Here is a 25039-nt window from a genome sequence, read left to right as displayed (position 1 = left end):
GGTTCTCACAGTGCTGCGCGCCCGCACACAGGGGAGTTTGGGGTGAATTGCTCTTCTTCCAATGTCTTGATTCCTACAAAACAAAAACAAAGAAAACAAGGAGAAAGGCAAACAAAGAAAAGAGGAACAAAAAGGAGAGAAAAGGGGGCAAACAAGCTACAAATGGGTGGGAAAAACCCGTAAAAAGAACACTAAATTATGACATAAATGTCACTCATCAAAAATTATGATATAAATGGCAAAATTAAAGCAAGGATTAGTGATTATACCATAAAAGAAGCAAGATTAACCAACTTTGAGCAAGCAATTTGAACCCCTAACAAAAGCCCCAATTTTCGGCCACCAAGAGTAGGAGAGAGAGTGAGTGAAATTTGGGTCAATTTGTCAGGAATTTGTAGTGTAGGAAGGTTTGTGAGTGATTTTGATTGAAAATGGAGTGATTTTAGTGAGGATTTGAGTGATTTTTTATGATGAATGAAAGAGGAGAAGGTGCGCACATGAGGGTTTTGGAGGAGGGGGTTCGTGAGTAAGATGAGGGAAATGAGGAAATGAAGGGAAAAAGGAGGAAGAAGAAGGTAATAGCTCCGTCCAGCCCATGTGCGGCCGCACAGGACTGGTGTGCGCCCACACACGCAGGCTGTGCGCCCGCACATGCCTCGTGTGCGGCCGCACATCCCTGTGCGTGTCCCTTCCTTCCTTTTTCTCAAAAAATTGATACTTATTGCCTATTTTGGTGCGCACATGAATCATGATGGTGATGAGGAACAACATAGGCAGTAGCTAAAATCATTTTCAAAGACCTCAAAGTTGAAAATTCATGTGCTCACCGCAAAAAAAAATTCACTAAGTATCAATTTCCTCCAACTTTAAAAACATGAATTTCCTATCTTACCTCTCTAAAAATCTTACCCTCTTTACCTCAAATTTTGATTAGAATTGAACAAAATGTGATTTGTTCCATGAACACCTTCCATTCACCATGCATACTTGTAGAATTCCAATCCCGCAAAAGGTCATCCTAAAAATCCAATCAAGTAGAAAAGTGAAAGAAAAGACAAAGTAGTAAAAGAAACAAAAATAAGAAAATTCAAAAATCAAAAGGAAAAGTTAGAAACTCCGGGTTGCCTCCCGGGAAGCGCTTGCTTAAGGTCCTAAGCTCGACCCTTCCTCCAAATCATGGAGGGTCAAAGAACACCACCTTCTTCAAGGTAGTTGATAGAGCAAAATCTTCTTCAATTTTGAGCAACTTCTCATCGTTGCTTAATGAAACCTTCAAAAAATTCTTTTCAAATTCTTCCTTCTCTTTTCTAAATTTCTTTCTTTTTCTTGCTTTCTTCGAGTCACGGGCCTTTTTATCGGCTTGACTTCAACATCCTTGACCATGAAAGCTTTCTCTTCATCTTGAGAATCAAGCTTGAGCCAATTTGGAATCTTAATTTCTTTCTCATCCCTTGGCTTTTAAATTACAAACTCTTCTTCACTAACATCATCAATACTTGCACAAACATCATCAACAATCTCAAAAACATCGTTAGTAGAAGAATCAACCATGCACACATCATCAATGGAACGAGAAAGACTAGCACATGCTATATCTTGCACACAAGATAAGGATTCATGCATTGGCTTCAACTTAAAACTTTCTTCCAATTTTCCACATCTCAAAGTGATTTGGCCTCCCTTCACATCTATTCAGGCTCCCGAGGTGGCTAAGAAAGGCCTCCCTAGAATGATTTGAATATGCTCATCCTCCTCAATCTCCAAAACACAAAATCCACGGGAAAGACAAACTCTCCAATCTTTAAAGGGACATCATCAATTCTTCCCTTAGGAAGCTTAATAGAGCGATCGACCAATTGAAGTGTTATATTAGATAGTTGAAGCTCACCTAGATCAAGCCTGTTGAAAACCGAAAAGGGCATAATACTCACACTAGCCCCTAGATCAATCACACAAAGCATTCTCAAAAACCATTTTCTTGATTTGACAAGGGATCGAAAAATTCCCCGGATCTTCCATTTTCTCCGGAAGCTCACCATGGATAAGAGCACTAAAACACTTCCCTCCTTCCACCGAACTACCCTCATCAAAATTTTCCTTCTCCTCTAGTATCTCCTTAAGGAACTTGGAGTACTTTGGCATATCGGGAATTGGCTCGGTAGACGGTGTGGAATCATTTTGAATCTCAAGTATTTTTGGGGGTATGGTAGATCGGGAAATCTCTCTACTTCACTCATCTTTTCAACAACACTTCCTTCTTTTTCCTCAACCTCACAATAAATTTCCTAGGACTCAACCCTCTCCACTTCATTCTCCATAGCACCACTCTCATCTCTTCCCTCTTTTGAACAAGAAATTCCCTCATTAAGTCATTTCCACCACTTGTGGCAATAGAGTACACGGGTTTCTTTGGTTCAACACCTTGGGAAGGCAAAGATGAAGGACTAGCATAATCCTTAATAGTGCTTGCTGATTGGGTAATTTGAGTCTCGAGCATCTTATTGTGAGTCATCATCTCATTGAATTTCTTATCACTAACCGCCATATAGGTGTTAATGATCTTGGTTTGATTATCAATCAATTCCTCCAAAGTAGTCCTAGGAGAAGAAGGTTGTGAATAAGAATTTCACCTTGAGTCTTTGGAACAAATCCGGGTGGGGGACCTCTTTGAGCATTGTTTTGAAAATTTCCCGTTCCTTGATTGTTCCAATTACCCCTATTTTGATTTGAACCATTACCTTGATTATGGTTACCACCACCTTGATTATGGTCACCATTACCTTGGTTATGATTTCCATAACCTTGGTTTTGATTACCATAATTTTGGCTTTGATTTTGGCCACAATAACCTTGGTTATGGTTACCACGAGAACCTTGATTTCCTTGATTCCTATAACCACCACCATGATTATAGTTGTCAAAATTGCCTTGGTTTTGGTAATTCCTATTCCATTGGCCTCTTTGATTATCAAACCTTTGGACATTGTTGTTTGACACAAAATTAACATGTTCACACTCATTGTTGTCAAACTCATCAACACATTCATTGTTGCAATTGCTAGAATCATGGTCATATGATCCACATACATCACAAAACAAACATCCCATAGGCATATTATGTGAAGTAGAAGGAGTTTGAGAGTTAGAAGAAGTACCTCTCCCCTTAATTTGGGAGGGAAGATTTGGAGCTTGGGAAGAGGAAGAAACACTCTCCAACTTGGCCTTTATCGTCGTCATCTCCTTTCCCTAGTTTGTCATTTGAGAGGAAAGATTGTTGATGGCATTGAGATGGTCCACCGAGTACAACGAAGATTGCTTGCTTGAAGAATCTCTTTCCCCATCATGCTAATCTCTATAGTAAGTCACCACATCCTCTATTATGTCCACAACTTCTTCTTCGGTTTTGTTCATGATTGGACCACCGGCCCCTCCATCAAGACATGTCTTGCCTTGAGGACTCAAACCACCATAGAAGATTTGGATCAATTGATATCACTACTACAAAAAGCGTGTTTTTTGGACGCTTTTTAGTTCTTTTTTCGACGCTAAAAAGCGTCGAAAAATAAATTCTCGACGCTGCTAAAAAGCATCGAGAATCCGTGAGTCGAGAATTTTGAGGGACACAAAAAAGCGTCGAGAATTTCGACGCTTTTTTGTGTCTAAACTAATATACGAAGTGTCGGTAAATACCAATTTTGAGCATTTTCCCAACTTTGTGTAATTTTTTAGCGACGCTTTTACATGTCCATAACTCAAATTTAGCGACGCTTTTTGTTGTCTTGCGTTGATCCGTGTCAGCCTATGGTATGGCGGGAAACGTTTGAAATGTGAAAATATGCAAAATATGTAGACATTTAAAAGCGTCTAGAAATTTTTTGTAAGCTTTTTTTTAAAATTTTTTTTTTCCTTTTATTAAATTATTACCATCATACATACATTATAGTTATTTAAATTTATCATAAATTAAATTAATAAAATTAAAATTAAAGTAAACAAATATTCTATATAACTAGATCAGATTAAAAAAAGAAATCAATAATTAATCAAAAATAATAAGAGTACGTAGTTAATTAAATTACCAAATTTATAAACGAAAACATCAACACAATTAATTAAAAAAAAACGCCCATATTATAGTAGCTTGTCCCTAAATAAATACATCAGTAATATAATTAAGACTAAAAATTTTCACCAAAAAACAAATTAATTCAGACTAAAAACCAAAATAGATAGCTGTCTTTATAGACGATGTAGTCGCTTGTTATTATGCTCAAGTGTTCCGGCCTTTCTCTTTTTGCACCTACATTGCCTTTTCCAATCTTAAAAAAAATAATATACAAGGTATAAATTAGTACATTACACAATATAGGCTTATACACACACACACACACATACACACGCAAGCTTATAATTCCATCTTTCCATTTTTAGCAACCACCACATACGAAGATAACTCAGTAGTCGAATGAGGAGCACAACCAAATACCAGGGTACCAACTAAATTTTTCATAAGCCTCCTACCTACACTACTACCACTACTACTAACTCCCTGTTCATTAATCCAATTAGAATTTCCAGATTCAATACTACAAACCCTTCTAGCAACAACATTAACACCCTTTAGAATCCCAACTTTTTCACAGGCTGTAACAATTGCAGATCAAACAGATATAAAAACCCATCAGATAGAACCAAAATTCTACCAATTTGATTAACAAGATGAATTGAATTAATACCAGAATGACTAATACTAACACATCAGATATAATTTGTGTGCATTCAGATGCATTTGAAGCACAATAATCTATCAGATTATTAACAACTTAAAATAGCCATTTCATTCACCAATTGTAAATAAGCTTTAAAGGCATTGCACTCGGCTTAAGCTGTGGCAACAAGATGGAGCCAATATTAATTTAATTATAAACCCCCTAAAAAATTCATAAGCAATAAGCCTTTTGGTCCAAGATAATATAAATAATAGGCGAATATGCAGAGCTAAGATAAAAAAAAAAAAAAAAAAAAAAAAAAAAAAAAAAAAAAAAAAAAAAAAAAAAAAAAAAAGAGGATGGTCCTAGATAATATAAATAATAGGTAAAGTGCCCCTCCATACAAACACTGCAGGAATAAATAAGCGAATAACTTTATGAGATGAAACAATTCCGTATATATTTGATTACAGCAACACAAATAAGCAAGCACAAGGTATATGTATGGGAGTGAGATTGATATGGTTACCAATCAGTACTTCTGAAAAGATACTCATGAAAAATTAACAATATAAAATGGCATACGACTCCAGCTAAAATTTACCACAACAATGACCCAGACCATTCGATCAAATTAATCCCAAAAAGTCTACTCGAAATAGTAATAATTCACCACTGGCATAAAACTTCATTATGTCTCACTTAGTATATCACAAACAGTCATCCCTAACTATAGAAAATCTTCCAAATTAACAATTATGGAAACCACTAGAAGGAGATGTTTAAGAAAATCATCTAGTCATAGTTTCAAACTTTCAATAGCATCTTTTGTAACTGAGAAATATAGATCAATGGGGATTGGGAAGTACTTGACTGGAAAGCTTCTAAAGTCTGGTCTGTTTAGTAGCCATTTAGCCATAGAATGGTAGAAAGGAGAAACAAATACAAACAGAGGAAATAAGAAAGAAAAACAATGGTCAAGCATTAGCTTGTCCTGATGAAAGCAAAATGATGGTCAAGCATTAGGCATACATAAGTTTTTAGAGGGGAAATAGAGGAAGACGATAAAAGAGGTATATAAAACAGTTAACATAATGAAGTACTACGACAAACTACAGTCCTAGGGGCACTTTTCCTACAGCTAAGTCACTCTTTCCCGCGAATGAAAGATTAATTTCGCCACCACATTCTATAATTTGTTAAATACTACTTCAATAAAATTATTTGTGGATGCAAATTTTAGTCCACAAGTTTTATCAAGAGGCACCATATATCACACTAAATCATGTTTAAGTGACCAAATCAGTCATTCAAGTACACTAGCACATTTATAGTGATGCAATGTAGCAAGCAATCAAGCAATATGGATAGTCTAAATATCTAACAAATGTCTAAGTATCTAACAAAATTAATCATTCCTTTCACAATAAAATTCCCAACCAGGTTTAGCAGAGTATTGTTTTCTAAATGAGTGCTGCCAATCACTCAACTGATTTTCAAGAAACCCCAAAATAAGAGCATAACATTTACTATGTGTTTTATATTTTTTTGATTTGTACGATTTCACAAAATACAAATTTTTCCAGCACATTTACAGAATCGAACAATACATTCTTGAATCAATAAATTTCATAAAATATCTTACTATGAAGCACCATAAGGACCTCAATTTCAGATATTCAGGCAGAATAACAAGGAAACAAAGACATGTGAGAAAACAAACATGTGTAAAAGACAGCAGCATACCTCATTGATGACAAATTTCTTTAGAGAGGATAATTAGTAATATTTCAGACTCAGCAAGCTCATCTGTTCAATCCCGGGGTCTTCTTACTCTCTATTTAAGGCTAAATTTCTTCTTTATCACAGGGGCCACTTCTGCTACAGTGTCATTTTGACTTCTTATTTTACTGAGCTCGTAATCCCAAGCTACAGATTAAACCTTAAGGTAATGGTAATAAAGCTCAAGTGTGCCTAGCCATCGTAAACTACACAACAAAACCAACCAATTCATCACCATGCCAAAATAGGAATGCTTACACATCTTTTATGAGAATTTTTAGATATTTAGCTTGGTATCTTAACTAATTTCGATGAAAATAGAAACTGAAATGAAAATAAGAATCAAATAAAATAAAATAAAATAAAATAAAATAAAACTAATTCTATGAAATCTAAAATAAAGAGAAAACAACTAAAATAACGAAAATAAAAGAAATAAAGGAGAAAATACTATAAAACCATTGAAAGGTAGAAAAGAGAGAGAAAACATAAAACGAGCATTTATTGAGCAAGAAAGCAATGAAAAGAGGACAAAAAGGACCTAAATGCTCATCAAATGTGTGCCATTTATGACACACATCAGAAACTAACTTCTAACTATTGTATGTGTACTTTAACCAAGGTAATACGATCAAAGCTGGTTCAGAATTCAGATACTATTATAATAACTTAATGCAAACATATAAAGCTTTGAAAGCTCATCGTTCTTTTTTCTTCTGCAACATCAAATGATTGATTAGTCTAAGTTAAATAAAGAAAATTGTGATAAAAGCTGGAATGGTGAAATGTATGCAGCTTCTTTATTTTCTCAGATATCTAAAACCAATTACTCACCACTTTAATACTCCATTTGTTCTATTATACACGGTATATCTCTAAATGTAAACAATCATGTAAAATTGTATTGTATTTTTATTCTGCCCAATTGGTGAAATCCTATGAATTTGAAACCCAATTAAAACAACTTCTGAATTCATAGCGTGACACCCAGCCCAGAAAATGAAAAAAGGTATATTTGAGTAGTAAAACAAATCGAATGAAATTCTGCAACAACTGAGATTCTTAGTTAGACCAAAACCTGAAATGATTGAAGCGTAAGCAAGCTAAAACTGTCACTAAATCCCCTACACCCAACACGCCATACAACCAAACCCTAGATTTAGATACAATGGCTTTCTACGACACAATAACTAAAAAAATCAATGTAATTTCACAACAACTCAATATAACTTCTTTGTTTTCTAATCATGCATTCACAACAATAGATTCAATAACATGCATAATCAAGATTTATGTTAATCAATTTATGATATATCAAACGAAAACAAACCGTGCATACAAGCCAATATCTTTCCAAGATCACTGGTAGGAGTGACCAAAACACGAACACCTTTTCCATCCATAGTCAGAATTCCAACAGTGTTCTCCGGATTAGACTACACGAAATCAATCAATAACATCAAAACCCATCAAGTAATATCTACAATTAACTACCAAATTCATAAAAAAAAAAGCACCATTGATAACAAATTCAACCCCCAAATTGTAAATTAGGGTTTAAAAGAAGTGAAGAGAGAGAAAGAAAACCTGAGTTTTAGCGCCGCATATGACATTAACAGCACAAGAAAGAGCTTGAAATATGGTGTGCGAGTAATCACCATTACGCATCCACTCCGAATGGACGATGCAGATTATAGTCGCCTGAAAATTCCAATTAAAAGGGGGGAATAATAGAATGTCTTTAAAATTGAAAACCCTAATTTGAAATCGTATTAGGAAGCAATTTAATATGAGATTGAGTAGAAGGAAAAACCTCGAGCACCATGATTGATAAGAGGAGAGAAAATCCTGAAATTGAAAGATCGAAGAAGAGGATTTCGAGGATTTCAGGGACGAAGGAATTTGTGTTGAGGTGTTATGGTGTAAGAGTTAGAGAGAGAGAGAGAGAGAGAGAGAAAGAGAGAGAGAGTAATTTGGGTATATTCGTGGGTATAAGCTAGTGTTTGACATTTCTTTTATTTTTTGTCCTTGGGTTGCCTTGAGTCACGTGTAAAGCATACAAATTTGTCGACGCTTTTTCTTGTCAATAGCTGATTCGACACATAAAAGCGTCGAAAATAAGAGGGAATTTATTTTTACGTGGACACCCCATACACAGCGTCGAACCAATAGCGTCCAAAAACCAAGGGATTTGAAGTAGTGTATGTTGGAATTCCGTGGTGAGGACATTCTCTTTGGTACTCCTTGAATCTCTCCCATGCTTCATAAAGACTCTCATTTGGCTTTTGCTTGAATCCTTGAATTAAAGCCCTTGCCTCAGCCGTTTTCTTTTGAGGATAGAAACGGGACAAGAAAGCTTTAGTGACATCATCCCAAGTTCTCAATGAATTGGGCTTCACCTCTTTGTCTAGCCATTCCAAAGACCTTCCTATGAGGGAGAAAGGGAACAACTTAAGGCAGATGAATTCTTTAGACACTCCACTAACCTTGGTCGTGTTGCAATATTTTTCAAACTCCTTAAGATGGTTCAATGGGCTCTCGTTCTTTGCCCCACTATATTGTCTCCTCTCAATTAGGGTGATCATTGCCGGCCTAATTTCAAAATCGTTTGCCGATGTTGTAGGTGGAGCTATGCCGCTCTCGAACCTATATGCACCGGGCACTCCCAATTCTTTCAAGGAAACTCTTGGTTGTTCTCCCATGACTTGCTCTTGTTCAATCTCTTCTTCGCTTGAGGAACTATAATCCAAATTCTTGTTTGCTACTCTCCTCCTTGAGAGTGTTCTTTCAATCTCCAGATCAAAGGGAACACATGAGCGATTTCGGGACCTATGCATACAAAACTCAAAGAAAATATAAGTAGCACGGCTACAAGTGTAGCCTAAAGTGTAAAATCATTTTGTATTTTGCAAATGAAATGAAATAGACTCAACAACAACATGAACTTAAAGCACCATCCCCGGCAACAGCGCCATTTTGATGGGAAGGAGAACGGTAGGTCGTTGGGCTACCACCCCACCCAATCAAACAAAATTTGTAACTTAACAAACCCCTATTTAGTGTAGTGGTCAGTCAAGGTCAAACCCAAAGGAATGGAGGTCGAATGCACAATGCCTAAGTCAAGCTATTTCGAAGTCAAGTAAAGGGGGTTTATGAAGGAAACTAGAGCTAGAGTTAAATGATGTAAGAACTTGTATGAAATCAATCTAAAGACACTAGGGCAATGGATCCACATGTAATTGTAATGGAAAATGGTAATTTGGGAGGTCAAACCGACTAAGTCAAGTGATATGAAGGAAGATCATCATGTATCCAAAAGAGCATACTAAGATAGTTCACCTAGAGGTCTAACTAGCGTCAACTACGCTAAACACTACCTAGGGAACGTCACAAAGCACCTCAATCGTGAAATTGCAAGTTACTAATCAATGGTCCGTATCATAGCAAGCTCACAATGCAATCTAGTGCAATAATCAAAGATGGACAAACTTCAATCAATCACACACATGCACATGAATTATCAACCAAATTTAATCATATCATTAACTCCATCAATTCTCCCTAAATTACTCTAATCCATCACTCAAACATGCTTCACCATTTTCCTAGCTAGAAAACTACTCACTAGCCATAAGAATCAAGATCAAAACTACAACAATCATCAATTTGATCATCAACATAATTGAAATCAAAGATCAAACCAACAATCAATCAAAAATCAATTAAACTACAATCAATCATCAAATAAACTTCAATCAATCATCAATAACATGGAAAACAAATGAAATCAACTAGAATCAAACTTGGGATTGAAATCAAGAAGAAGATCCTTACAAAACTTTGATCTAAAGATCAATAACAATGAGGAATTCTTAAGCAATCACCAAAAATCATGAGTTTCTCTCTCTAAAATTCTTGAGTTTCTCTCTCTAAAATTCTCCCAAAAACTAACTATCAAATTCAATCTAAAAACTTCTTACTAAAATAGGATGAAATAACTATATATACAAAGAGGAGGTCGGTATTGACGCCCAAAAATAGACCCTCGTAGGTACGGGCGCTCGGAGGAGAGAGAATGGTGCGCACGGGACACACCCAGATTGGTGCGCCCGCACGCATCAGGTGTGCGGCCGCACCCGACCAATGTGCGACCGCACACAACCTTGGTGAGCCCGCAACTGGCTGGGTCTCCCCCCTTCATCTCTTCGTCCTAGGTCAAGCGGTGCACACATCCTAGATGATGATGATGGAGGACAAAGTAGGCAGAAACTTTCTTGAATTTCTTGAAGAGTATAAGCCATGAAGAAGGCATATACAAAGCCTTAAAGCTTGCCCTTGGATCCACCTTTGACTTGAAGCTTCTTGCACCATCTTTAGGCATGAAAAAAATGAAAGCTCATAGAGAGGAAGCTCGGAAATTCTTGGAAAATCAATTACCACCTACAAACAAATGATAAAAAGCAAGTAAAAGAGAAAAATAACAAAACTAGAAAATGCATGAAATAGAGAAATTAACTATAAAAAGTATAAAATGAAGAAAACATGAATAAAACTAAGGAAAACTAAAGAAAAGAGAGATAAAATGAAATAGAATGCATCCAAAAAGGGACCAAATGAGTGTCATAAATGTCACTCATCAGAAAGATACATAAAGCTAACCATTAGATGCATATGTAGTTGGCAATACACCAAACCCTTAAATGGAATCACAGTTGTTGTTGTTGTAACCTCATAGCTTCACTCCGTTTAACTTAATTTTTGGGGGAAAAATTAGAGTTAGTTTGTCTAAACTGCTATCAAAATGATGGAATTGAGATGTTAAAAAAAACAAAGAGTGGTACAATGAAGATTAACCTCAAGCCAATAGTATCGTATAATTCATGCTTAATCTCTACTTTGTTCACCATTTTTGAATTGAGTCCTGAAATCTGAACTAAAGAGAACATAGAAGAGAGTTTGATTTGAAGAATCTCTCTCCCATTTTCGTGTACAGCGCGACCCCAATTGCACGGAATTCTGTAGCACAAAATTAAACTAAATAATTTATATACATAACGAAACCTTGAAATTTCTATTATTCATCAATTAAACCCATAGTCTGACCATAATTTAGTAGCATTATTGAAAAGACAAAAAACCTTAAAAATTAACCACAAACCCAATTCCGAATATTTTTTAAAAAAAAGAACAAAAAAATCGAAAAGAAATTCTACATCATATTATCGGCACAGAGATGAGGGACGAAATTGATTACAATTAGACAAAGATATGAATTTGAAATTGGTGTACCATAATTTGAAATTCATTTAGAGAGACAAAGATCTAAATTAAATTGTTTTACCTCATTTCTAAACAAAATCAGAAAGGGACGAAGAACTGAGTTTGAAACTGATGTAACAATCTTCGAAATCGTTTCAAAGAGCGGCGAAAATCTGAAATCAAAATCCATATATGTAATTTCAAAATCGCTTGAAAGACGGACAAAGATCTTAGTTTGAAGGATTACGTGGGAAAGGGAAGAAGAAAAGTTAGGGTTCATAACTGAGTTGTAAGGAATTTGTATTTGGATGTGGGTTTTACATTCACGTGTGGGGCACGTGCTACAGTTTTTCGACGCTTTTGTTTGTCGAAAACTAATTTCGACTCTAAAAAGCGTCGACAAAATACGCATAGTATAAAACACTCTTTTTGTAGTGGTGTATGCATGAGAACTTGCTCACATCTAATGATCCTCTTGAGTGTGTTTTGTTGAACAAGGAAAAGATAGGTATCCCAAACAAGGAAGTGCAATTGTATGAGTTCTTGCTTGATGGAAGCAATAAAGGGATTGATAATCAAATTTGTATGGGGATATCAAGTCAAGATGATTTGCATGTGGCCTCAACCAAAGAAGGTAAAGGTGTTCCCATGGTAGAGTTAAAACCTCTACCATCACACCTTAGGTATGAATTTTTAGGCCCTAATTCTACTTATCCCGTCATTGTAAGTGCATCCTTGAGTGAGAGCCAAGCTCAAGCGTTATGTGGTTTCTTGAGAAAGCACCAAGGTGCTTTGGGGTACACAATTGATGATCTTAAAGGCATAAGCTCCGCCTTGTGTACACACCACAAAACAATTGCGGAGGGCACCCTACCTTATATTGAACGACTAAGGAAACTACTTCCCCAAATGGGAGTAGTAAAGAAAGAGATCACCAAGCTTTTGGATGCGGGAATCATATTCCCCATCTCAAGCTCAAGGTGGGTCTACCCCGTACATGTTGTTCCTAACAAGGAGGGTATGACCGTATTCAAGAATGAGAAAGCAAGGTGAGCTCATTTCGACTAGAACGGTCACCGGTTAGAGGATGTGTATAGACTATAGACGTCTAAACACAACAACCAAAAAGGATTACTTCCCTCTCCCCTTTATTGACCAAATGCTTGAAAGGTTGACAAGGCACAAGTTATATTGCTTCCTTGATGGATATTCGAGATTCTTTCAAATTCCTATTCATCTCGAGGATCAAGAAAAGACAACCTTCACATGCCCCTATGGTACTTTTGCATATAGAAGAATGCCCTTTGGATTGTGTAATGCTCCGGAAACCTTTCAAAGGTGCATGATGAGCATTTTTTGGGACATGCTAAAAGAGGAAATGGAGGTTTTCATGGATAACTTTTCCGTGGGAGGAGTTTCATTTGAGGATTGCCTCAAAAATCTTGAGAAGTTTCTGGAGAGATGTGAAAAGGTCAACTTGTTGCTTAACTCGGAAAAATGCCACTTTATGGTGGAAGAAGGGATTGTGCTTGGACACAACATTGCTCACAAGGGCATAGAAGTTGACAAAGCCAAGATTGAGGTGATAGAGAAATTGCCACCTCTGGTTAATGTGAAAGGAGTGAGATCATTTTTGGGCCATGCCGGGTTTTATAGAAGGTTTATCAAAGACTATTCTCTCATTGCTAAGCCTTTAAATGATCTTCTCCAAAAAGATGTTGGTTGTGTATGATGATGCTTGTTTGGAAGCTTTTAACAAGTTGAAGAAAGTTTTGACTTCCACTCCTATTGTCCAAGCCCCTAGATGGGATTTGCCTTTTGAGCTCATGTGTGATGCTAGTGATGCAGCTATTGGGGGTGTGTTGGGTCAAAGGATTGATAAGAAGCTCCATGTCATCTATTATATGTCGAAGACCCTAAATGGTGCTCAAAGGAATTACACAACAACGGAAAAGGAATTTTATGCGATTGTTTATTCTTTTGAAAAGTTTAGTTGTTATTTGTTGGGGTCTAAGACTATTGTTTTCACCGATCATGCGGCTTTGAAGTATCTCTTTGGGAAAAAGGAATCCAAACCAAGGTTGATTCGTTGGGTTCTTGAGCTTCAATCTTTTGATCTTGAGATTCGAGATAAGAAAGGTGCGGAAAATGTGGTTGCGGTCTTGCGAATCATTTATCTAGGCTTAGGATTTTCAATTTCAAGATGATGGATCCCCTATTGAGGATCGGATGTCGGATGATTCCTTATATGTCATTAATGTGAAGGAGCTCACATGGTTTGCCAATTTGGAAAATTTTCTTGCTTGTGGGGAGTTACCTCCATCTTTTTCTAACAATCAAAGGAGGAAGCTCAAGAGAGAAGCTAGGCATTATGTTTGGGATGAGCCGATTTTGTATAAGAAAGGTGTGGATGGATTATTGCGCCGGTGTGTGCCAAATGAAGAAATACCAAATGTTTTGAAGATCTGCCACTCGGATCCTAGTGGTTATCATATGGGTGTTTCAAGAACGGCCTCTAAGGTGCTTCAATGTGGTTTATGGTGGCCAAACCTCTTCATGAATGCTTGGGAATTTATCAAGAGTTGTGATAAATGCCAAAGGACTGGAAATATTTCAAAAAGGAATGAGATTCCCCAACAACCGATTCTTGAGTTGGAGATCTTTGATGTTTGGGGTATAGATTTCACGGGTCCTTTTCCTTCTTCATTTGGGAATCAATTCATTCTTGTTGCCGTTGATTATGTGGCAAAGTGGGTTGAAGCCATTGCTTCTCCAACTAATTACCATAAGGTAGTGATGAAGTTATTCAAGAAGATTATATTCACAAGGTTTGGCATTCCCAAGGCGGTTTAAAGTGACAATGGCTCTAATTTCGTGCACTATGCTTTCCGGAAAATGTTGAAGAAACATGGGGTGAACCAACGATTTGGGCTCCCTTATCATCCTCAAACCAATGGGCAAGTTGAGGTGTCTAATCGTCAAATTAAGTTGATTCTTGAGAAGAAGGTTGCAAGGAATAGGAAAGATTGGTCAAACAAGCTTGATGATGCATGTGGCCTGGGCGTATCGAACGGCTTTCAAAACTCCTATTGGTACCACTCCTTATCGATTGGTTTATGGAAAGTCTTGCCATCTTCCAATGAAGCTTGAGCACCGCACTCATTGGGCAATAAAGAAGATTAATTTTGATTTAGCTAGTGCGGGAGAACAACGTTGGTTGGATTTACATGAGTTGGAAGAGCTTCGTTTGGATGCTTATGATTGTGCTAGCTTGTATAAGGCTAGAACCAAGGAGGTGCATGATAAGCTAATTGAGAAAAAGGAGTTCAATCCGAGAGATAAGGTGCTTCTCTATAGTTCAATGATGAGGCTCTTTCCCGGAAAATTGATGTCTCGTTGGACCGGTCCATTTGTTGTGCAAGAGGTGTTCCCGAATGGTGCTATTGAAATTTCACCTTTGGACCTTTCAAGGACTTTCAAGGTCAACGGACATAGGCTCAAGCGTTATTATGAAGGTGTTTTTGTTGGAGTCATTCATGACATGACTCTCTATAATCCACCTTAAAGAGGATGGAGAATGTCAAGTCTAAGTATTTAAATAAGCGCTTATCGAGAGGCAACCTGAGTTTCTAACCTTTTCTCCTTTTCTTTTTAATTTTCCTTTTGATTTGTTGATGTTATTCTCTTTTAATCTTGTTTTGTTTTGTGATGTAGGTGTATTTGATTTGAAATCCAACAACATTGATGCCATTTTTGAGGTAAAATTGTCCAATTTCTTGAGTTGGAAAATTGTGTAAGTATGGAGCTTGGTTGGTTCTTGTGACGGGTTCTTGATTTTCTTACTTTGAACCCAGCAATATGAGGGATAGCTAGTTCCTATATGGGTGTTCATCACCATCACGTAGGTGGGCGCTCCTAGGTGAGGAAGGGAGACAAAGAGGAGAGGCATACCCACAGGGGTGCGCCCGCACACGGCTGATGTGCGGCCGCACACTACCTCTGTGCGGGCGCACAGGCCTCAGGTGCGGCCTCACATGCCTGAGGTCGTGCCCCCTCCATCTTTGCCCTCTTATTTAGCCGACTTCCATCCTTCTTCTTCTCTCTCCTACTTCATTTTCTCACTCTAGATTCATTTCGTATTTGCTCTAGTTCTCTCTTCATCTTCATCATATTTTTCTCATTAATTCTTCATCAAAACTCGTAATTTTCAGGTTTTTGTTGCTCAAAATCTCATTTAAGTACATTCTAGGTAACTTTCTCTCTCCTAAATTTGAGATTTTTGGGTATTCTTCAATTGAAGTTTTGTGGTTTGCTATTGGAAATGTTAGTAAGTAGTAGTATTCTTCTTGTTGATTTCTTAAGTTTTCTCATCAATTGAATGTATAATTGCATCAATTTTGTGATAAATTCTCAATTTTTATGATTCATGAGAATTTGATTTTTTTGGTACTACCTTTACTAGGATACCCATGTTGCTACTACTTGCTTCAATACATGTTGATTATAAATATGATGATGTTGTTGATGTTGATTTTTGTTATGATGATTATTTTTCTTGAGCAAATTGAATATTTTGGCATGATTTTTGTTGGATTTGTTACTAGATTTTTTTGTGGGTTTGTTGTTTAGTACTATGGTGTTGGTAGTGATGATGTCCATAAGGGTTTGTTGCTCATGGTGTATGATGTTGCTTACTATGCATGATTTTGGGCAATAATTGTGATTTATTATATGCATTATTCATTTGAGATGAATATTTGCTTACTTCCTTTATTATTGTGAACTTTGTTAGTCTTACCAATATCATGGTTAGTTTTAGCACATTATTTGCTATATTTTGAACCTTTTCTTTGATGGTTGTTTGTAGATGGTTCCTCTTCGCCGCACCAAGTGTGCTAAGCATTACAATCCAAGGAATGTAATTGAACCACCATCTCTTATCGAAGAAACCTATGGCATACACATTCGAAAGAAAGAGCATTGGGATGAATTTGTAAATCTTTCATCTAGGAAGCTATATTCTACTCGGTTTTATGATCAAGAAACAACATCTCTTTTAGGGATTGATGATGATGTAAGGATGCTAGCGAGAAATCTAGGTCTTGAAGCCTTTATCGATCTTACTGCTCCTACCTTTTCTAGGATCACTTTTGAGCATCATGCCTCACTTGAAGTTCATGGTGATAGTGATGATGAAGAGCCTCCTACTTTATTCTTCTAAGTCTTCAATGAGGACCACTCCATTCCTCTATCTTATCTCAATGAAGCCTTTCATTTTCTCCAACAGATTGAAGTTGTTCCTTTGCTTTACCCGGCGTATGAGACCTTGCACAAGGATCACAAATATAATGAAAATAAATGGTGGGAGAGCTGTAGGCGTCGCTCGAAGTGCGCCTACGTAAAAGCATGGTGTGAATATGCTTGGCACTCATAGGAAGTGGGAATTGACACATACGATTAGGGACACAATTAGGGACAAGGAAAGTAGGGAGCCGCCAACAAGTTTTTAATTTAAAGAACTTGTAAACCGTTCACAGATCATAAAAGGCAACCACGAAAAAGGGACAACGAAAGGCAACAACGATTGACCCGTGAAGGTTACACCCCATTCATAATCCATGAGATTACTAACTCCATATGGTTCGGAACCACGAAAGGAGGATCGGGGATGATGGTACAAAGTGAGTCATCGAGTCACATTCGCCCGTATTGGCCTCTACTCGATTCTTATTATGAAAAGTATTCCTGTGATCTCAAAGGCATACAAACAAGATATTCAATTTGCTCCAAACTATTATTAAGCTAAATTGGTTGAATATTAATGCAACATATAATTCTAAAATATTCGTGATGACTTGATTAAATAACAAGATTAAAGGAACCTAAACCGGTTGTCCAAATTATCTTATTAGGCGTGATATTCAATTACATATTCCCTTTAAGCATGCAATATGGTGATCATAAATAATAATAGAACAAACATTAATATTGGAAGCAATTCAACAATAATAACGTTAGTCAAATCAAATAATAATAAACCCTAATCATGATAATAGCAATATAAAGTAATTAAATTAATTACTCATACTCCGCGCGATCCTTTAAATTGCTACATCATGAATAAATTGTTAGTAACTTCAATAAATATAAATCAAATTGAAATTAAATTAAATAAAAGGTAGAGTTGATTTGGTCCGAACCCTCAGTTAATTCTACCTTTCACGCCTTGGTTTAAGTATAGAACTTCGGGTATTGTATGGACTCCTTAGAGTGCTTAAGGGATATAAAATGAGAGAATATAGTGGCTTGTATTTAGGCTAGAGCAAGAGAATGATTTTTGGTGTAGGGAGAGGAAGAGAGAATGATTTGATGATCAAGCTTGTTGATGATTGGAAAAGGGGAGATATGACCTCTATTTTATAGGGAAAAAAAGAGAGGTCGAATCAAGAAAAGATAAGAATTCGAATCGGATAAAACTCTTGCGATAGACAGCAGTTTTTGCGGTTTTTGTTTTTATCATATCTTTTGATCCAGAAATCGGAATAAGTTGAATAAGATATTGTTGGAAAGCTCTTGAAGTATATATTTTAACCCAATTAGAATTAGATTAAAATATATTGTAGAATAAAAGATATAACCGAAATAGTGAGACGGTGTCAGTTTGGATAGAGTTTCGTATTTCTTTTATATCTTTTTCGTTATAGCTCAGAATTAATATTATAATATATCATTGGAAAGATAATTTCAAGAGCTATCAGAAAATTTAAGAATCATATAAAAACAGTGAGGAACGAAAATAATATCTGTCAATCTTAGAACGTTTTTCAATTCGAATCGAGCTGGGACTTTCAAAAAGAAAAGTTTTATTCAATTTCAAATGCTTTAATCTTATCTTTTCAAAAAGGATAATTAAGATATTTTAGAAACTTATAGAAGCTTCCAATTAATCCTAATTGGATTAGGAGTGGGATTAAATCCTTTGGACCCTCCACGTGATCATTGGGTCGTAGGTAAGGTGGGCTTAAGTTCGGTTTAGACTCAGTTTAGTATTTTAGCCATAACTTATTCGTTATAACTGGAATTTGCGCTTATAATATATCGTTGGAAATCTCTTTTCAAGCCCCATCCAACCATTTAACAATTGGAGCCAGATTATGGACCAAAATAAACTGGTCTAAACGTTTTTTTAAAAAGGACACGAAATGAATGATTTTAATGGACACGAAATGAATTATTTTGGGTTAAAGGCACAAAATGAGGAAAATAAGTTATGGTTTGGGAAAGTGGGTTAGGTATTGGGTTGTTTTAAGAAATGTATTGAATATGAACCTGGATTTAAGCACTCTAAAGATTACATACTCAACCCGACCAATAATGGCGGTGAAAAGTTGTTCATCATCGGGTTTGGTTTTGGGAAGACATTTTTAGGTGTCTACAGCAGCCCCCACTTTGACTGAGTTTGTAGAAACGCCAGTTTCAAAAACGATTGTCAAATTAGTCGATAGGGATGGAGAATGATTTAAGACGTTCTGCGATCCTAAATCACTCTATATACGTTGATATCTGCAGAAAAAATATTAGTTCCACAGATAAAAGAGTAAAGGGATAAAATGCGTATCTGACACCAGTGTATCGGTGACAAATGAGTTTGGTAGCTTCCTATGCTTGAAGGAATCCACCGGATTATGTTTTGCTGAAATGCTTTCCATGCCTGAGGAAAGCCGACTGATGAATTTGGTAGCTTTCTATGCTTGAAAAAATCTACCGGAGAACATTTTCCATGCTTGAGGAAAATCGACTGATGATTTTGGCGGTTTTCTATGCATGAAGAAATCCACCGATAATACTTTCCATGCTTGAGGAAAGCTGACAGATGATTTTGGCGGTTTTCTATGCTTGAAGAAACCCGCCGGTTGAGATACTTTCCATGCTTGAGGAAAGTCGATTGATGACAATTTTCCATGCTTGAGGAAAAACTTGTCTGATGATGAAATTGCAAGTCTCTGTGTATCGAGAACCTTGCGCCGTGAATCGTCTTCGCTTGGTAGATGATCACTAAAATGATGATGGTTCGATTGTCCCCGAACGTGGCATGTAGTTGGTCCGCTTGTCCCCGGACGTGGGCTGTGGATGGTCCGCTTGTCCCCGGACGTGGGCTATGGGTGGTTCGCTTGTCCCTGAACGTGGGCTGTAGATGGTCCGCTTGTCCCCAGACGTGGGCTGTAGTCACTACTACATTTTTAACCTATTGCAACCCCTAATTCCGTTGCATTAGACATCAAAATACGTGGCATTAGGCCTATTGCAACGGCCATTTACCGTGGCATCTGCTGGCGTTGCAGTAGGTCTAATGCCACGGTATATGACAACTAATGCCACAGTATCTATGATCCGTCGCATTAGCTCAATACCTGATACAACGGCACAAATTATCTGTGGCAATAGAGTATGACTAATAATTATGATGAAATTGGCACCTGATGCAACGGATGAAACAGATACAATGATATATAGAGTACGTATCCACTGCAACGACATTATTATTATCATTATTATTATTATTATTATTATTATTATTATTATTATTATTATTATTATTATTATCATTGTTATTATTATAATTATTATTATTTTCGAATGGAACAATAATAAAATATTATATGATTTATAGTAGTTGTAAATCACCAATTAGTCACTACAAATCTAAATATACTAACAGAAACAAAAATCATTAAATTTATATATAATAATTATAATGCTAATAAATAAGTACATTACAAATTATTACTTACTTGTTTTCGGTATGACACCCTACTAATAAACTAAAGTTATATAATTAATTTAATCATGCAAAATACAAATTCCAACATGTATATAAGTCGGATTTCCAAATCTTCACAAACTTGAACTTAATAGAATAGGAGTCGCCAACTTATTTGCATCATATTTTAGATGATGACTAGTCGTCTAGTCACTATACTTCATCTCCATTTTGCTCGCCATGCACCTACACGTAAAATAGAATAAAATAATAGAACTAAATACTAGAAAAATAATTTAACTAATAGAAATGAATCATGGAAACTCATAAAGCACAACAATTGTAGTATTCAATAATTAACTATTGCTTTTGACAGATTATAAGAAAGTGATGTGTGATCAATCAAGAGCAGACTGTACAACCACCAATGCCCATTTCTATGTTTATAATGCCTCATTACCATTGGTGTTAACTACAGGAAATATCAGTAGCTATCCAACTTTATTTTTATTTCAGCTTCACTAAATAAAGAAATTTCATCAATATATATGGATACTTAATCGTTGGCTCTGTTATCTACTTCATCTAATGCCTTTAGAGTTTCGGTGCTAATGTACCCTCTTTACAGAGTACTTGTTTTACATCCCCTTGTAGTCTGTTGTGGTAAGGAAAATTGCTATTTTGGAAGTTTGGTTATCTTGGGGGGAAATTGATATTAGAGATGCACATATATATCATTTAATAGATAGAGATTCCAAGTATTCTACGGTATATCTAACGGCTTATTTTTTTTTTAGAACTCTAACAGCTACATATTAAGAGAGTTACTTTAATCAATAAGAAAGAATGAACAAAAAATCTGTTTTACAACCACAAGGAAGAAAGAGAACAAGTCTAAAAATCAACTTGTACTACACAATGTAAGTTGTAGTCATAACTGATGAGTTGTGATACATAAAAGCATTTTTAGACATACATTTTCATGACAAAATATGTATTTTATTGAAAACAAAAATCTATCATAAGTCGTCAACAAATTACCAACATACTCCAACAAACAAAGCTGCCTCAACCAGCAACTGATAAAAACCAAAACAAACACATCATATCTATGCATCATCTTCCTAAACCACTCTTGATTTTTCCTAGTTTTTACAGGCATCACAAAATCAGTTCCATGCTAAATATCATACAACATGTCCTTGATAGCCATTTATGGTCTTTTCAGAAATATATTACAGTAGCAATTCAGTATTAGATCTTAAAACGAGTGTATTTCTATTGCCAAGGACAACTTTATCAAGTAACTGGTAATTAGTAGAGCTAGCTACAACACTAAATAACCAAGGTGCAACACCTGATACACTAAGACTTTGTATAATCCAATAATAATACATTTTCGTTTTTTAATCTTTTTAACAAGTTTACCTATCAATTAGTATGAGTTAGAGCTTCTTTGATTGCTGGAAATGAACCATAAGATAAATTGTTTAACAATATCATCCACATAGCCCATTTGATGCCCATATGGTGAGAATGGTAATCAGCAAAGCATTAAAATAAACTCCAAACAGATAGCTATAACTGCAATTACACAACAATTTCTAAAGAATTTCCCATTTTGATAATTAAATCATACCAATTTTGATAATATAAGGTACTATACAGTGGTACGCATCAGGGTAACCAATATATTATTTGAATAATTAAAGGTTATAATTTAGATTTGAAAAGCACAAGTGATTGAAGTGAACAATAATCAACAACCCACCACCCTATAAAGAATACTCTTACTTGAACATCTAAATCTAGTCAAATTAAACGCGTTTACCCAACAACCAATAATAAAACGAAAGAAATGAGTATCAAACTTGTATTCATACAAATTTAATATGACCTACTTTATATTAATATAGTAACAATGAAAAAAAATGAGATATTAAAATGAGGCAAGTGTAATTAGCAAGGAAAGTTAAAAAGCCTTAAACTAACTATAGTAGCAGGGGAGAAAAACATATCATAGTATAATCATTCTTCTAGTATTTTAAGAGCCACCATCAAATAAACAATATAAATCAAGATAAACAAATGGACTAAAACATGACAAACTATAAGAGTATAAATACGCATTTATCTAAGGTGGTTAGATTAGAAATTGTCTTACATCACATGACACAATATATAAAAATTTACATCACAATGTTAAGCATCTACACTCATTTCCAGTAGATACAGTTTCAATAATGCATTTAAAATAAGTGAAGAGACAAGGCTTTGTAGAGCCATGAACCTAATTACATAGATTTATTAGCCACAATAGATATTTGTTAGAAAGGCACGCACTTTGTAGTAATACCAAACTAGTGAATCAGTGAATCAATTGATGCATTTAGCTTAAAAGTTCACTTACAGATTTACAGCAATCTAAATGTTTGAAATCAAAGGATATCAATAACTACCACACCTATTACACCTCACTGGCATTACCGGTTTAGAGAGTATTTTTTTTTTTAAAAAAAAGAAAAAAATCATAGACAATTTTCTTAAAATGACACACAGTTTACAAACGATATGTAAAATCACAACAGCACTCAAAAAAATAAGATTCAGAAAAATAATTCGTAAATACAAATAACTAAATAATTGCATTAAAGTGAAATTCACCAAAAAAACCATTTTACTCTAATACAATATTCAGTACTAGGTTTCAATAATAAAAAATAAAAAATAAAAAATAAATTTAAAACAAAACAATGCGGCTAAAAGAACCTAGTAAATTCGAGCAAAAACACCCCAAATTTTGAGCACGATATACACCAAAAAATCACATCATTTTTCCCATATAAATCGAGCAAAAACAACTAGAAATTCGACCGAACATAGCCCATCAATGTATAGCATTTTCCCAGTAAAATTCGAGGAAAAAAACCCTAAAATTCGAACTCAAAGAATCAAGTAATTCCATCTTCCATGGCCTCAAATACAAATTCCCAAAGACAGCAATAAAAACTTTAAATATAAATTATCAAAATGCAACAACAAAAATTTCAATTAATAAATCTCAGAAACGAAATTTCGTTGTATACCTTGAACTGAAATTTGAGATATCAGCCACAAGGAAGGGACATGCAAGATGAAAATGGGACTTCTCCACTAAAATTACGCCGCCTAAAGTTCGACCAACCAGTCGTGGCCTGAAGTTTGAGCAACAAGCCACCTCTTGAGTGCCGCCTTCGTCTACTTCCTCATATTTCTTTGCTTAGTTTTCCGACCTCTCAGAATTTTCAAGAAATTATGAGTAATTTTACTCCCTGAATTTTAGAGTAATTTATGGCCTTAAAAATGGAGAATTGGGGAAAATTGAGAATTTGAAGTTTTTGAAATTGCTTAATTAAAATTGCTTAATTGATGAAACAGAAATTGGTAGTAAGAGAATTGGGGAAAATGTTAATTAGGGAAAATGGAGAATTGGGTAAAATGGTGGTACAAATTGTGAGAAAATAATAGTACAACCTATAGAGTTCTTTTGCTTTTCTATTTTAATTTTTTCCTTCTTTTTTGCCCTTGAAATAGTAACACGTGTATAAGGGTTCAAAATATTTGGGCAAAAAAAATAGAGGGAAGCTGAAATTTTCAGCCGCCTCCTACTCATAACACATACCGTTGCATCAGCTTCCCTTTTTGTTGAAATATCTATGCTAATGCCACGGTTCGTTAGAGCCGTTGTAATAGCTCCACCTCTTAGAACATTAGTGCTGAATCCGTCGCAATAGCCTACTCTATTGCAACGGTAATTAGAATACCGTTGTATTAGCCTTAATTAGGCCGTTGCATTTGATCAAAAATGTAGTAGTGAGTTAAGACCTGAGAAATAAAATTTGCCATGGGACTCGTATAGAATATGATTGACTTGACCAAATTTGACTTGACACGACATGACATGACATGTGTATGACTTGTGATTGTGTGTGTATAATTTGAGTGTGTATGCAGACATAAGCAACCAAACAGAAAAAATTTCCGTCATTTTTGTCATGAGTGGAGGGTACCGACTTTCTCCTAAGAAAGACGTGAAAAAAGTTTTGTTTTTGGACTTCCCTCGATGAGAAAATTTTGAAAAAGTTTTTTGAACTTCCCCAAAAAAATACGAAAAAGGAAAAGAAGTTTAAAACTTCCTCGTTCAGCAAAGCGAAATGAATCTCATGGATTTTCTTCTTGTCAGATTGAACTGCTCGTCTTGAGTATAATGTATGCATGATGTATGTTCTTAGGCCAGGAAGCTAAGGGCAATTACATCATGTGACACGATAAATGAATTGACTTGGGTCATGGAGCTAAGCATCATATATGGTGTAAAGAAATGATTTTGAATGTCGCTTAAGTCTGGAAGCTAAGCACGTTTATAGATGAAGTGATTATTGCATAATGAACGTTGCTTAGGTCAAGGAGCTAAGCACGATATGCTTTGTATTATTACAGATTTTTGATAAATGTCCCTTAGGTTAGGAAGCTAAGCACAACATGTGAT

General features: G+C 35.6%; 1 protein-coding gene and 1 non-coding gene across 4 annotated transcripts; one reads left to right on the top strand and one right to left on the bottom strand.

The window, feature by feature from the left end:
* Positions 1–4063: 4063 nt before the first annotated feature.
* On the bottom strand, positions 4064–8450 carry LOC145593551 (26S proteasome non-ATPase regulatory subunit 4 homolog). Of its 3 annotated transcripts, none has more exons than XM_081649804.1 (5): positions 8305–8450; positions 8079–8192; positions 7822–7927; positions 6456–6697; positions 4064–4319 (listed from the first exon to the last, which is right to left on the bottom strand). In XM_081649804.1, the coding sequence occupies exons 1-4, from the start codon at positions 8314–8316 to the stop codon at positions 6684–6686; spliced, it is 246 nt and encodes an 81-aa protein (XP_081505930.1). In that variant the 5' UTR covers positions 8317–8450; the 3' UTR covers positions 4064–4319; positions 6456–6683. The 3 variants fall into 3 exon arrangements, with proteins under 3 accessions (XP_081505930.1, XP_081505931.1, XP_081505929.1); XM_081649805.1 differs by having other exon boundaries at positions 7831–7927; XM_081649803.1 differs by having other exon boundaries at positions 6456–7927.
* Positions 8451–8702: 252 nt separating this feature from the next.
* On the top strand, positions 8703–8808 carry LOC145596355 (small nucleolar RNA R71). The gene has a single exon (XR_014103198.1). It is a non-coding gene; the product is annotated as a small nucleolar RNA R71 (small nucleolar RNA).
* The last annotated feature ends 16231 nt before the right edge of the window (positions 8809–25039 follow it).

This window comes from Chenopodium album, chromosome 19, assembly GCF_948465745.1.
Source record: "Chenopodium album chromosome 19, dcCheAlbu1.1, whole genome shotgun sequence".
Taxonomy (NCBI): Eukaryota; Viridiplantae; Streptophyta; class Magnoliopsida; order Caryophyllales; family Amaranthaceae; genus Chenopodium; species Chenopodium album.
This window is presented reverse-complemented; position numbering and strand designations above follow the sequence as displayed.

What these genes read in the sequence shown, in the direction of transcription:
- LOC145593551 (XM_081649803.1), bottom strand. An exon ending in TATGCGGCGCTAAAACTCAG is followed by an intron (nt 7,928 to 8,078) that starts GTTTTCTTTCTC and finishes GATTTCGTGTAG; the next exon opens with TCTAATCCGGAGAACACTGT.